The sequence below is a fragment of the Watersipora subatra genome, chromosome 4, assembly GCF_963576615.1.
Source record: "Watersipora subatra chromosome 4, tzWatSuba1.1, whole genome shotgun sequence".
Taxonomy (NCBI): Eukaryota; Metazoa; Bryozoa; class Gymnolaemata; order Cheilostomatida; family Watersiporidae; genus Watersipora; species Watersipora subatra.
The window spans coordinates 28874169-28890032 of NC_088711.1; the positions used below are offsets into that span (position 1 = coordinate 28874169).

The 15864-nt window shown below is 33.2% G+C and overlaps 1 protein-coding gene across 2 annotated transcripts in view; it reads left to right on the plus strand.

Annotated features, from left to right (window-relative positions):
* Positions 1 to 15609, plus strand: part of LOC137395311 (peptidyl-glycine alpha-amidating monooxygenase B-like) — a 72321-nt gene extending 56712 nt beyond the window's left edge. For both annotated transcript variants that reach the window (XM_068082207.1, XM_068082208.1), the window contains 6 exons: positions 533 to 749; positions 3046 to 3222; positions 3766 to 3878; positions 12748 to 12853; positions 14647 to 14838; positions 15220 to 15609. In XM_068082207.1, coding sequence (XP_067938308.1) covers positions 533 to 749; positions 3046 to 3222; positions 3766 to 3878; positions 12748 to 12853; positions 14647 to 14838; positions 15220 to 15389 — 975 coding nt within the window. In that variant the 3' untranslated portion in view covers positions 15390 to 15609. The remainder of the gene's footprint in view (positions 1 to 532; positions 750 to 3045; positions 3223 to 3765; positions 3879 to 12747; positions 12854 to 14646; positions 14839 to 15219) is intronic.
* Positions 15610 to 15864: the final 255 nt, after the last annotated feature.

Here is a 15864-nt window from a genome sequence, read left to right on the forward strand (position 1 = left end):
AGTCGTGAGGGGGGATGAGGGTATTTAGATATGGTGCAGTCTTGAGGGGGATGGGGGGTATTTAGATATGGTGCAGTCTTGAGGGGGGATGGGGGTATTTAGATATGGTGCAGTCTTGAGGGGGGTGGGGGGTGTTTAGATATGGTGCAGTCTTGAGGGGGGATGGGGGGTATTTAAATATGGTGCAGTCTTGAGGGGGAGGGGGATGGAGGGTATTTAGATATGGTGCAGTCTTGAGGGGGAGGGGGGATGGGGGGGTATTCAGATTTGCTATTTAATAAAAGCAAATGTGCAAAACTAAATGCTAGTGAATCGCATTGCAGAGCAATCTGTATTGAAAATTGGTTGTTGGTAAGCGCAATCTAGTACTTGGTTACATACAATCTAGTACTTGGTTACATACACTGAATTAATCTAGTACTTGGTTACATACACGGAATTAATCTTTTACTGAGCCCTTACAAATGCATATTAGCACTTACAAATGACATCCTTGTCTGCCGATTCTATCTTTGGGATCTACTTATCTTAGGTGTTTAAATTCACCACGAATGGAACATGGCAGGCAGCGCTGACACTGGGAGAGAAGTTTAAGTCAGGCTCTGATGAAAAGCATTTTTGTAAGCCAACAGATGTGGCTGTAATGGCTGATGGCAGTTTCTTCATTTCTGACGGCTACTGCAACAGCAGAATTATGTATTTCGATGTCAGAGGACATGTGATCAGAGTGTGGGGTACCTTCGGCAAAGGTAAGTTCCCTCAGTAGTTTTACCATATTGAAGAATATCAAATGAAGGAACAGGAAGTCGCTTTTGAGTTGAAGCTGATTTTACATCAGACAACGTGTGAGTGTTGGGTGATGTCATGTGACCTTTTGGTTTATTGCAGTAAAGGCAATATTTGAGGTTCAATATAGTTATTTGTTTGTTTTCTTTTCTGCAGTAAACTTAAGCCTAACTCAGTCTATATATTTCTAGGTTAAGTTCAACTTACCCAATAGTAGTCTAGGCAAAATCCAACTTACTCTATAGTAGTCTAGGCAAAATCTAACTTACTCTATAGTAGTCTAGGTTAAGTCTAACTTACTCTATAGTAGTCTAGGCTAAGTCTAACTTACACTATAGTAGTCTAGGCAAAATCTAACTTACTCTATAGCAGGGTTGGTATAGTATTTCCCATGGCGGTTATTACCGCCGGTTTATACCGGTTTTTACCACCCCGGGAAAAACTCATTTTTGTCCAAAAGTGGGAAAAAGCTAGAAAAACTAAAAAAAACCTCTTTTTTTGACAAGTTGACTAATGCTTAAGCAAAGAATAACAATACACTTATACCACTAGCTGTCATAGAGTTCCTTTATGGCTCTTTAACAGTACACAGGCTAAGAAAACGCATAACCTTTATAATTGGTTAATTTACTAAATATTGAATGAAAAGACCAGATCACAAGATAATATTCGTTTATTTACTTATATTAAATAGTAATATTGAATGAAAAGCAAAATTGATATTTGTGAAACATGACAGTAATCATAATACAACAATTAGAAAATAATTGGAAAACGAAAACACATGAAGATAATGCCAAGTAGTCGAGACCGGTGAACTGAACAAGTTAATCCTCGTACCCGGCCGATACATACCCTAAAGAAATTGTTTATATGGTTTTGGTATCAAGCTACCAGTTTGGACGCTTTCTCCATTCCATGCCTGTTGCGCAGCTTGGTCTGCACTGAGGAAAAAGTGCTAAACAATACACATCAAAACAGTGCTATTATTGGACTGTAAAAAGGCTCATCGTTATTTGACGTTGGCCCGTATCTTAGGTCTTGACTTTTTCTAATTTTTTCCACTTTTAAACACTATTTCCATTGCTATTGATTGATATAAATATGGAGTCACACAACTAATTGTTTCATCCAATTTTCCATTTTTATTGAATTTCATTGTTTAGCAAAATATTTGGATAAAAAATTCTGGAGTTATAATATTTCCCAGTTTTTCTTGGTTTTTACCGGTTGTTCCCGGTTTTTACCAGTTTTTCCCGCTGTCCTGGGAAAAACAGTTTATCCCGGGAAAAATGCCAACCCTGCTCTATAGTAGTTTGGGCTAAGTCTATTTCACTCTATAGTAGTCTAGATTAAGTCTAATTAACTCTATAGTAGTTTAGGCTAAGTCTAACTTACTCTATAGTAGTCTAGGTTAAGTCTAATTAACTCTATAGTAGTTTAGGCTAAGTCTATTTCACTCTATAGTAGTCTAGGTTAAGTCTAATTAACTCTATAGTAGTCTAGGCTAAGTCTATTTCACTCTATAGTAGTCTAGGCTAAGTCTAATTAACTCTATAGTAGTCTAGGCTAAGTCTAACTTACTCTATAGTAGTCTAGGCTAAGTCTAACTTACTCTATAGTAGTCTAGGCTAAGTCTAACTTACTCTATAGTAGTCTAGGCTAAGTCTAACTTACTCTATAGTAGTCTAGGCTAAGTCTATTTCACTCTATAGTAGTCTAGGTTAAGTCTAATTAACTCTATAGTAGTCTAGGCTAAGTCTATTTCACTCTATAGTAGTCTAGGCTAAGTCTAATTAACTCTATAGTAGTCTAGGCTAAGTCTAACTTACTCTATAGTAGTCTAGGTTAAGTCTAATTAACTCTATAGTAGGCTAAGTCTATTTCACTCTATAGTAGTCTAGGCTAAGTCTATTTCACTCTATAGTAGTCTAGGCTAAGTCTAATTAACTCTATAGTAGTCTAGGCTAAGTCTAACTTACTCTATATTAGTCTAGGCTAAGTCTAACTTACTCTATAGTAGTCTAGGCTAAGTCTAATTTACTCTATAGTAGTCTAGGCTAAGTCTAATCAAATCTTATATGTTTGTAATTTCATGCTTTATAACATGTTTCAAAAAGCCAATGCCAGAAAGTTACCTTGGATGTATGGTCAATATTTGCTCAAATTTGACCTTGTATGTTGGAAAATGTGTGGTTACAGGATTGTAAGTAGGCATTCAATTGTACTTACTCATTCATTTTCGCTCGTTTATTGCAGAAACCCCGAACAGATTCAATGTTGTACATTCACTCGCTCTCTCAGAAACAAAAAATCTATTGTGTGTAGCTGATAGAGAGAATGGGAGAATACAGTGCTTCAACACAGAGGGAAAGTTTCTATATGAGCACCCTTGCGATGTTAAACCGTTTGCACTCGCATTCCTTTCGAACACGGGTGAGTAAATCTTATGTGCAAAGTGTTTCATTTTTACACAACCTGTTATATATTATGGTGATCAGTATTTATGCACTTGTATAGAATTTTGAGCAATAATAAAGCCAAACACCTAATGTGGATTTACTTGTGGATCTCTAAGATAAACCTATCAAAAACTGCTTTATTATCTGTAAGTCTTCCTAATATTGTGGTTTGATGAGTTTGTGTAGGCTTTTGGGTACTTTACCATATGATGGGTGGCAGCTGGAAATGTACTTTATCAGTACATCTGGCGTTCTCTTACGGTACACTAGACTTCCAGGGTACTAGTGTCAATAGATGACTAAAGTGTTAGCTCCAGTTGAGATAAATGTCATTTAGATATCATAAACATCCAACATTAAGTTATTTTGAAAAAATTTCAGGTAGTGTATAGCGATAGGTTTTTTCTCCAGATATTCACTTTGCATGGTTGTTTTAGCTCAAACATCTATGCTCATCATTTAGGTTATGTTGCAAAGTTGAATGGCTGAGCCACTGTATATTTTATGTTACCTGCAGATAAACTGGTCGTGGCTCAGGCTAACCAAATACAAAATACAGGAGCCCTTTCTCTCCTACACATGCTGCCTGATCGCGCTAACAGCTTGGGTGACTACAACCCTATGATTCTGGTATATATCTTACTCTGTACAGTAATACTTTGAGATATAAGTGCCCAAACATATGAGAAATTTGAGATACTAGGAAAACTGTTAGCGAAATTTTGCCTGGAGATACAAGACAAATTTGAGATAAAGCATACGAGATAGTTCCCGGTGCAGCCGCTAAGTGATCGAGTATGTGAGAGGCAGCTTGCAAGTTCAACATTGGTCGGTCCTGCTATTCTCATCAGTTTGAAAAAGTTTAAAAAGACCTTAAAAAGACCCGCTTAATGTGAAAGTGAGTAAAAAAGAGCCGGAAGAAGATGATAAAAAATTAAAACAGGAAGACAAAATTAGAATCAAGTTGAGTGGAAGATTAAATTTACCATTTGTGGGGCGATATAATTGCTGCTATAAAATGCTAATGAGAGGATATTATTAATAGAAGGTCAGTCCTGTAGTGTTGAATATTGTTAATAGAAGGTCAGTCCTGTAGTGTTGAATATTATTAATAGAATGTCAGTCCTGTAATGTTGAATATTATTAATAGAATGTCAGTCCTGTAGTGTTGAATATTGTTAATAGAAGGTCAGTCCTGTAATGTTGAATATTGTTAATAGAAGTTCAGTCCTGTAGTGTTGAATATTATTAATAGAATGTCAGTCCTGTAATGTTGAATATTATTAATAGAATGTCAGTCCTGTAATGTTGAATATTGTTAATAGAATGTCAGTCCTGTAATGTTGAATGTTGTTAATAGAATGTCAGTCCTGTAATGTTGAATATTATTAATAGAAGGTCAGTCCTGTAGTGTTGAATATTGTTAATAGAAGGTCAGTCCTGTAATGTTGAATATTGTTAATAGAATGTCAGTCCTGTAATGTTGAATATTGTTAATAGAATGTCAGTCCTGTAATGTTGAATATTGTTAATAGAAGGTCAGTCCTGTAATGTTGAATATTGTTAATAGAAGGTCAGTCCTGTAATGTTGAATATTGTTAATAGAATGTCAGTCCTGTAATGTTGAATATTATTAATAGAATGTCAGTCCTGTAGTGTTGAATATTGTTAATAGAATGTCAGTCCTGTAGTGTTGAATATTGTTAATAGAATGTCAGTCCTGTAGTGTTGAATATTATTAATAGAATGTCAGTCCTGTAATGTTGAATATTATTAATAGAAGGTCAGTCCTGTAATGTTGAATATTATTAATAGAATGTCAGTCCTGTAATGTTGAATATTGTTAATAGAATGTCAGTCCTGTAATGTTGAATGTTGTTAATAGAATGTCAGTCCTGTAATGTTGAATATTATTAATAGAAGGTCAGTCCTGTAGTGTTGAATATTGTTAATAGAAGGTCAGTCCTGTAATGTTGAATATTGTTAATAGAAGGTCAGTCCTGTAGTGTTGAATATTGTTAATAGAAGGTCAGTCCTGTAATGTTGAATATTGTTAATAGAATGTCAGTCCTGTAATGTTGAATATTGTTAATAGAATGTCAGTCCTGTAATGTTGAATATTATTAATAGAATGTCAGTCCTGTAATGTTGAATATTGTTAATAGAATGTCAGTCCTGTAATGTTGAATATTGTTAATAGAATGTCAGTCCTGTAGTGTTGAATATTGTTAATAGAAGGTCAGTCCTGTAATGTTGAATATTGTTAATAGAAGGTCAGTCCTGTAATGTTGAATATTATTAATAGAATGTCAGTCCTGTAGTGTTGAATATTATTAATAGAATGTCAGTCCTGTAGTGTTGAATATTATTAATAGAATGTCAGTCATGTAATGTTGAATATTATTAATAGAATGTCAGTCCTGTAGTGTTGAATATTGTTAATAGAATGTCAGTCCTGTAGTGTTGAATATTATTAATAGAATGTCAGTCCTGTAATGTTGAATATTATTAATAGAAGGTCAGTCCTGTAATGTTGAATATTATTAATAGAATGTCAGTCCTGTAATGTTGAATATTGTTAATAGAAGGTCAGTCCTGTAATGTTGAATATTGTTAATAGAAGGTCAGTCCTGTAGTGTTGAATATTGTTAATAGAATGTCAGTCCTGTAATGTTGAATATTGTTAATAGAATGTCAGTCCTGTAGTGTTGAATATTGTTAATAGAATGTCAGTCCTGTAATGTTGAATATTGTTAATAGAATGTCAGTCCTGTAGTGTTGAATATTGTTAATAGAAGGTCAGTCCTGTAATGTTGAATATTATTAATAGAAGGTCAGTCCTGTAATGTTGAATATTGTTAATAGAAGGTCAGTCCTGTAATGTTGAATATTATTAATAGAATGTCAGTCCTGTAATGTTGAATATTGTTAATAGAATGTCAGTCCTGTAGTGTTGAATATTGTTAATAGAAGGTCAGTCCTGTAATGTTGAATATTATTAATAGAAGGTCAGTCCTGTAATGTTGAATATTGTTAATAGAAGGTCAGTCCTGTAGTGTTGAATATTGTTAATAGAAGGTCAGTCCTGTAGTGTTGAATATTGTTAATAGAAGGTCAGTCCTGTAGTGTTGAATATTGTTAATAGAAGGTCAGTCCTGTAATGTTGAATATTATTAATAGAATGTCAGTCCTGTAATGTTGAATATTGTTAATAGAATGTCAGTCCTGTAGTGTTGAATATTGTTAATAGAAGGTCAGTCCTGTAATGTTGAATATTATTAATAGAATGTCAGTCCTGTAGTGTTGAATATTGTTAATAGAAGGTCAGTCCTGTAATGTTGAATATTATTAATAGAATGTCAGTCCTGTAGTGTTGAATATTATTAATAGAATGTCAGTCCTGTAGTGTTGAATATTATTAATAGAATGTCAGTCATGTAATGTTGAATATTATTAATAGAATGTCAGTCCTGTAGTGTTGAATATTGTTAATAGAATGTCAGTCCTGTAGTGTTGAATATTATTAATATAATGTCAGTCCTGTAATGTTGAATATTATTAATAGAAGGTCAGTCCTGTAATGTTGAATATTATTAATAGAATGTCAGTCCTGTAATGTTGAATATTGTTAATAGAAGGTCAGTCCTGTAATGTTGAATATTGTTAATAGAAGGTCAGTCCTGTAGTGTTGAATATTGTTAATAGAATGTCAGTCCTGTAATGTTGAATATTGTTAATAGAATGTCAGTCCTGTAGTGTTGAATATTGTTAATAGAATGTCAGTCCTGTAATGTTGAATATTGTTAATAGAATGTCAGTCCTGTAGTGTTGAATATTGTTAATAGAAGGTCAGTCCTGTAATGTTGAATATTATTAATAGAAGGTCAGTCCTGTAATGTTGAATATTGTTAATAGAAGGTCAGTCCTGTAATGTTGAATATTATTAATAGAATGTCAGTCCTGTAGTGTTGAATATTGTTAATAGAATGTCAGTCCTGTAATGTTGAATATTGTTAATACAATGTCAGTCCTGTAGTGTTGAATATTGTTAATAGAATGTCAGTCCTGTAGTGTTGAATATTGTTAATAGAATGTCAGTCCTGTAGTGTTGAATATTGTTAATAGAATGTCAGTCCTGTAGTGTTGAATATTGTTAATAGAATGTCAGTCCTGTAATGTTGAATATTGTTAATAGAATGTCAGTCCTGTAATGTTGAATATTGTTAATAGAATGTCAGTACTGTAATGTTGAATATTATTAATAGAATGTCAGTCCTGTAATGTTGAATATTGTTAATAGAATGTCAGTCCTGTAATGTTGAATATTGTTAATAGAATGTCAGTCCTGTAGTGTTGAATATTGTTAATAGAAGGTCAGTCCTGTAGTGTTGAATGTTATTAATAGAATGTCAGTCCTGTAATGTTGAATATTGTTAATAGAATGTCAGTCCTGTAATGTTGAATATTGTTAATAGAATGTCAGTCCTGTAATGTTGAATATTGTTAATAGAATGTCAGTCCTGTAATGTTGAATATTGTTAATAGAATGTCAGTCCTGTAATGTTGAATATTGTTAATAGAATGTCAGTCCTGTAGTGTTGAATATTGTTAATAGAATGTCAGTCCTGTAGTGTTGAATATTGTTAATAGAATGTCAGTCCTGTAATGTTGAATATTGTTAATAGAATGTCAGTCCTGTAATGTTGAATATTGTTAATAGAATGTCAGTCCTGTAATGTTGAATATTGTTAATAGAATGTCAGTCCTGTAATGTTGAATATTGTTAATAGAATGTCAGTCCTGTAATGTTGAATATTGTTAATAGAATGTCAGTCCTGTAGTGTTGAATATTGTTAATAGAATGTCAGTCCTGTAGTGTTGAATATTGTTAATAGAATGTCAGTCCTGTAGTGTTGAATATTATTAATAGAAGGTCAGTCCTGTAGTGTTGAATATTATTAATAGAATGTCAGTCCTGTAATGTTGAATATTGTTAATAGAATGTCAGTCCTGTAGTGTTGAATATTATTAATAGAATGTCAGTCCTGTAGTGTTGAATATTGTTAATAGAATGTCAGTCCTGTAGTGTTGAATATTGTTAATAGAAGGTCAGTCCTGTAGTGTTCAATATTGTTAATAGAATGTCAGTCCTGTAATGTTGAATATTGTTAATAGAATGTCAGTCCTGTAGTGTTGAATATTGTTAATAGAATGTCAGTCCTGTAGTGTTGAATATTGTTAATAGAAGGTCAGTCCTGTAGTGTTGAATGTTGTTAATAGAATGTCAGTCCTGTAATGTTGAATATTGTTAATAGAAGGTCAGTCCTGTAATGTTGAATATTGTTAATAGAATGTCAGTCCTGTAGTGTTGAATATTATTAATAGAATGTCAGTCCTGTAATGTTGAATATTGTTAATAGAATGTCAGTCCTGTAGTGTTGAATATTGTTAATAGAATGTCAGTCCTGTAGTGTTGAATATTGTTAATAAAATGTCAGTCCTGTAATGTTGAATATTGTTAATAGAATGTCAGTCCTGTAATGTTGAATATTGTTAATAGAATGTCAGTCCTGTAGTGTTGAATATTGTTAATAGAATGTCAGTCCTGTAGTGTTGAATATTGTTAATAGAAGGTCAGTCCTGTAATGTTGAATATTGTTAATAGAAGGTCAGTCCTGTAATGTTGAATATTGTTAATAGAATGTCAGTCCTGTAATGTTGAATATTGTTAATAGAAGGTCAGTCCTGTAATGTTGAATATTGTTAATAGAATGTCAGTCCTGTAGTGTTGAATATTGTTAATAGAATGTCAGTCCTGTAATGTTGAATATTGTTAATAGAATGTCAGTCCTGTAGTGTTGAATATTGTTAATAGAATGTCAGTCCTGTAATGTTGAATATTGTTAATAGAAGGTCAGTCCTGTAGTGTTGAATATTATTAATAGAATGTCAGTCCTGTAGTGTTGAATATTGTTAATAGAATGTCAGTCTTGTAATGTTGAATATTGTTAATAGAAGGTCAGTCCTGTAGTGTTGAATATTGTTAATAGAATGTCAGTCCTGTAATGTTGAATATTGTTAATAGAAGGTCAGTCCTGTAATGTTGAATATTGTTAATAGAATGTCAGTCCTGTAGTGTTGAATATTATTAATAGAAGGTCAGTCCTGTAATGTTGAATATTGTTAATAGAATGTCAGTCCTGTAGTGTTGAATATTATTAATAGAAGGTCAGTCCTGTAATGTTGAATATTGTTAATAGAATGTCAGTCCTGTAGTGTTGAATATTATTAATAGAAGGTCAGTCCTGTAGTGTTGAATATTATTAATAGAATGTCAGTCCTGTAGTGTTGAATATTGTTAATAGAATGTCAGTCCTGTAATGTTGAATATTGTTAATAGAAGGTCAGTCCTGTAATGTTGAATATTGTTAATAGAATGTCAGTCCTGTAGTGTTGAATATTGTTAATAGAATGTCAGTCCTGTAATGTTGAATATTGTTAATAGAATGTCAGTCCTGTAATGTTGAATATTGTTAATAGAATGTCAGTCCTGTAATGTTGAATATTGTTAATAGAAGGTCAGTCCTGTAGTGTTGAATATTATTAATAGAATGTCAGTCCTGTAGTGTTGAATATTGTTAATAGAATGTCAGTCCTGTAATGTTGAATATTGTTAATAGAATGTCAGTCCTGTAATGTTGAATATTGTTAATAGAATGTCAGTCCTGTAGTGGTGAATATTATTAATAGAAGGTCAGTCCTGTAATGTTGAATATTGTTAATAGAATGTCAGTCCTGTAGTGTTGAATATTATTAATAGAAGGTCAGTCCTGTAGTGTTGAATATTATTAATAGAATGTCAGTCCTGTAATGTTGAATATTGTTAATAGAATGTCAGTCCTGTAATGTTGAATATTGTTAATAGAATGTCAGTCCTGTAGTGTTGAATATTGTTAATAGAATGTCAGTCCTGTAGTGGTGAATATTATTAATAGAAGGTCAGTCCTGTAATGTTGAATATTGTTAATAGAATGTCAGTCCTGTAGTGTTGAATATTATTAATAGAAGGTCAGTCCTGTAGTGTTGAATATTATTAATAGAATGTCAGTCCTGTAATGTTGAATATTGTTAATAGAATGTCAGTCCTGTAATGTTGAATATTGTTAATAGAATGTCAGTCCTGTAGTGGTGAATATTATTAATAGAAGGTCAGTCCTGTAATGTTGAATATTGTTAATAGAATGTCAGTCCTGTAGTGTTGAATATTATTAATAGAAGGTCAGTCCTGTAGTGTTGAATATTATTAATAGAATGTCAGTCCTGTAATGTTGAATATTGTTAATAGAATGTCAGTCCTGTAATGTTGAATATTGTTAATAGAATGTCAGTCCTGTAATGTTGAATATTGTTAATAGAATGTCAGTCCTGTAGTGTTGAATATTGTTAATAGAATGTCAGTCCTGTAATGTTGAATATTGTTAATAGAATGTCAGTCCTGTAGTGTTGAATATTATTAATAGAATGTCAGTCCTGTAATGTTGAATATTGTTAATAGAAGGTCAGTCCTGTAGTGTTGAATATTGTTAATAGAATGTCAGTCTTGTTGAGCAGGTAGTTAGTAATGAAGAAGATGGTCTGCGCTATAATTTTAATGAATAAAAGTTTTCCGTTAATTATATAAAAGAACATATTATAAATTCATAATTGTTATTGTCAGCTGAGCAGAAGCTGGTGTAATGATTGATCGAAATTCAGATAGTTTTGGTTAGTGCAGTTAGTTCTATTATGGTTTCAGTTCCAGAGCAATGGCTGATTCATTTGGAAACAATTTTGGCGGATTGTTTTTATCATTGAAATCTGTGTACCAAGAGTTGCCTAGAGCTTAGATATTGTAAACAACTATTATTATTATTATTATTCTATTTGTGAACTTTGAGAAATACTCGTTTATATGAATTGAACGAATGAATTTTTCCAGAGCCGAGTGGCAACACGCTAAACACTACAAAAAGTTGCTAAAACTACACGATTGGTTGTTAGCGTGTTAGTTTAATAACAACAGTTGTTATGTTCCTTATTGCGATGTTATTAGGCAGTCTTTGCATTTAAGTAAAAATTCACTGTTTATTCTAATATAAGGAAATATTTTTAGCTTTCGATGGAAAGTAACTGTTAGAGGAAAGTTTCACATGTTCAACTGCAAATCACACAAAAATTGTATCGTAAAGTCGCATCCTTCAACCTGAATGAAAGAATAATAGTATAATCAATATTAGCATAATAATGCTAATAAAAACTATCGCTCGAGTATTGACCAAGGTGATCGCTAACTTGGTATTTTAGCTGGCCGAGTTTTCTGATTGAATATATTACTAGATTATCGGTGAGCGTTTGCTTTCTTTTACTCTGGTCTTAAATCAATACTTAGAATATGCTATTTGTAAAAGGAGGAGTCTGAGACATACAGCAAACCAACTAACGAATATTGCGACTTTACATTTTAGTGAAATCATAACTTTAGAATATCGACCTAGTATTGTACAGTAACTATAAGTCTATTAGCTATTCACTTGGGCGGCTTTTTAACAAATCTCTTGTACTCAAATGAAAACTTGTAGCAAACAAAAGCATAGCTCGCTCTTTCAAAGTTATATCTCACTGTTAAAACCATCCATAGTGACTTTGCTCAACCGTCACGACAAGTTTCAATAGTGCTAGATGCTTCTTAGTGGAATATTTTACATCATAAATTTGAAGCATCAGTGCATTATTGTGTACAGAATAAAATGGTTATACTTCTTAAGCTTTGGTTTTGTGCCCTTATATTATCACTATATATGTAATATTTGATGCGATCAATATCAAATTTTATGAGTTATGTAGACCTGTGACCCAGATAAATCATGTCTGGAGAGATTCATCTCACGAGTGTCAATTATTGAAATCGCTATATTTTTATATTGTTTGTAGCTCTTTTACTTTCAAATTCGATTTAATCAAAATGTGTTCTCTTTGATATTTAGTCGATGCAGCACATCGCTGTTTCGCAACTAGCCTTTGATGATAGCCTTTACACGAGACGAATATTTAAAAAGCTGTGCCTGGAATCCTATTTCATGGACGCGTACATGTACAATCCCAAAAACAAACATAAAACATTCATGTGCATATAGTATGATACCCGTTGCGTGTTTTCACAAGTCTTGACTGCATCACTTATCATCTGCATATAGTATGATACCCGTTGCGTGTCACAAGTCTTGACTGCATCACTTATCATCTGCATATAGTATGATACCCGTTGCGTGTCACAAGTCTTGACTGCATCACTTATCATCTGCATATAGTATGATACCCGTTGCGTGTTTTCACAAGTCTTGACTGCATCACTTATCATCTGTCCTAGCATTCTGGACAGCGAAAATACGTGTTGAAAATTTTCCATTTGCTCACCTATAATTGGTTTCCTAAAATCCTTCATGACTTTTGGCCATTTCAGAGTTTCAAGACACTGCATGATGTCGCAACTTCTCATGATGGCCAGTCTGTATATGTAGCTCAGCTCGAGCCTCCTCATGTTTACAAGTTTATGATGTCAGTGAAGGGTAAGCGTTGTGATTGGTCCATTTCTAGAGCTCGCAAATACTCTGCCAATCATGCAAAAGCGTTTTATTCTCAGCCAGTTGAAATATTGCTCGTGTTTAATGTTCAGTCGATTAATCTGTAACAATAGCCAATCAGAACATGTAGCCAAAGGATTTTATCAGGGTTGGTTTGATATACTGTATATCGCTTGATATATATCATCGATATATATCGCTGATAGATATGATATTTTTGGGTCAAAAAAATCGATATTTTTGAAAAATATTCACTTTATCATTCCGTTTTCACCTTGCAACTATTGCTAACAGTCTAAAAATATTAAACACCTAAAATCATCAAATACTTGCATAGGGGCCTATTAGGCTTACCCAACATAGACAAACAAAGACAGCCATACCAAAGAGGTGACATTGGCTAGACCAATTAATTACTGTTTGAGTTGAGAGGAGTTTTTCAGATCTAAATTGTATTCCTTCATCCCAGTACTATCTCACTAACCTGATTATCTCATGTTAAAATGTTAAATTTTATTACCTTATTAAAAGACCAGCCTGCTGAAAACCCTTGGAACTTCATAATCCATTATTTTGAATTGAACAATCTGACACCCAGAAACAGAATTGTAAGCACATTACACTGGCTTATTGAGATGACAGAGTATCTCATCATTTTCTGTAAAAATCTTTCAATGAATAGCTTCAAAAGATTCTGGCTCAGTATAAAATCTAAAATTGTGATTATATTACTCTGACTGCTAGTGTTGAGTGTGTTTTCATCATGTGTGTTGAGTGTGTTTTCATCATGTAGGCTGGTTCACAGCAAATTGAGAAATTGTTTCGGTGTGGTGAAGGCTGGCAAGCTGGTGTTTGTTTACAAATACCTAAACTAGACAAGAGTAGGACATTAGAACAAGCTTGGACTAACATAGTGTGTATTTACTATTTGCACTATTTTGTTTGCACTTTGCATTCATGTCATGATTTCCAATCGAATGTTTGACGAACATTTTCATATTTATAAATATTATTATTATACTAGGCCTACAATAAATCAAGTGTTCGGTATTAACATCAATCACAATGTTAACACCATACAAGTTCAACCTGGCTTCAAACTTTTTTCAAATATGTCATTTGTTTCAAAAATATCAAAAATATCAAAAATATCAATAAATATCATGATATATATCAGTAATATGATATTTTTAAAAATATCGATATTTTTGGCAACCCTGGATTTTATGTATTCTAGAGCAGCAAAAAATGTCATGTTAAAGCTCCTTTAGCCGTAATATTGTATCTTTGAAATTTGTGCCACAAAAATCACTGTCTGCGCTACTCTGTCGGCGCTACTCCGTGTGCCGATAGATTAGCGCCTTTATCAACTAGCAGATATAACCTTAAAATGTTTTTGTTTGGAGACGACTGTAAATCCGCTAGACGCTTCAGTAAGTTGATCAAATTACATTGATTGGCTAGTTTAACTTGGTTTAGAAGAGTCTGGCTATTTCTTTATAGAGGTGTGATGGGATGTTTCAATTTTTATATTAACAGTATATAGAGTTTTTATATTAACAGTATATAGAGTTTTTCTTAAGTATTTGGGTTGTAGAATGAATTAAATGTGCAGTTTACTCTTATGAGAATATTTACTCTAAGATACGACGGTTTTAGCATATGAAGGCGATCTCAGAACTGCTTAACTTTGTATGTAGAAGTACATCAATTCTAATAGCTTGGAAGTTCTGCTGCCCTATTAAACTGCATTCTTCCTTTCAATTTTTACATAACAGAGTCAGCCGATAGTCGCATAGATGCGAAGGCTTTGAGCAGCGGGCCATTTTCCAGCCATAAGGTGATGCCAGGTGAGATGTCAACGAAGAACGGAGAGTCACAGAAAGTACCCATAATTGTTGGTGCAATTCTTTTGGCCGCTCTGGTGATCATCCTTCTTGGCATGCTTGCTCATAAAATCAGCAAAACCAGTGAGTGTTCTACCATTTTTACTTAATGTGTGTAACATATCTCCTAAACAGAGTTGTCATAATACAGAACGTCACATAAGCAGACATGTTTCTTTACCAACCAATCACATTCCTTTGACATTTGAAAACCACATTTGCACACCAATTTGCCAGTCCAATGGAATGGGCATGAAACAAAATTGCTAAATAATTTCATAGTTCCTAAAAGCAATAGTTCAGTATAATTTACTTGGTTTAAAACATTAATAATTAGCTTCTCTCAAATAAACATTCATTGCTTGACACGATGTCGATGTGAGGCCATCATTCATCTGCTGGTTAGCTTGCACCCTAGTCTATAACTTCATGTTATAACTATAACTCCGTGGTCATGTTTTGCAGGGCAGCGTAAAGACATACATGGCGCTTTTGACATGGGAAATATATTTAGTAGCAGCAGCCGACCGGATAAAACTGGTTTTAGTCCACTCGCAACCAACGAGGACAACTACTCAGACTCTGAAGACGATGCAATTAATGAGCGAAAGAGCTTTGTGAAAACGGTCAATTAGAAATTTAGTAAAAGAATATCGTCAATCTCATATCTGCCTCTTGTCATTCTTCCATCTTGATATTCTGTCATGTTTCAGCGTTGTGTCATGGCATGTGTCAGAGGTTTTTTCTGTACATTCCATCCTTTGTCCCGTTTGAATGTCAGACTTCTATTTTTTAAATATTTTATTTCAGCAATAGTTGTACTGCTGTTTAGTGTTGATTAAATGTTTCTATGTATTTATTTTGTTAATTGTTGTATAATCTGTGATGTACGATGACCGACCATGGCCCAATGTTTTGCTAAGGCACCTGTGATATCTACTAGCTGATCTCGAATCTGCTAGTAGATTGTAACTCTAGTCTAAAATGCTATGTATAATTATGGCCAATGCTGGTAATAAAGAATAATATAGACCAGTTAATTATATACAGCAAATACAACTTCGTTACAAAAGAATTAGTTTATTATGTTAAAGAACTATACAAACATTT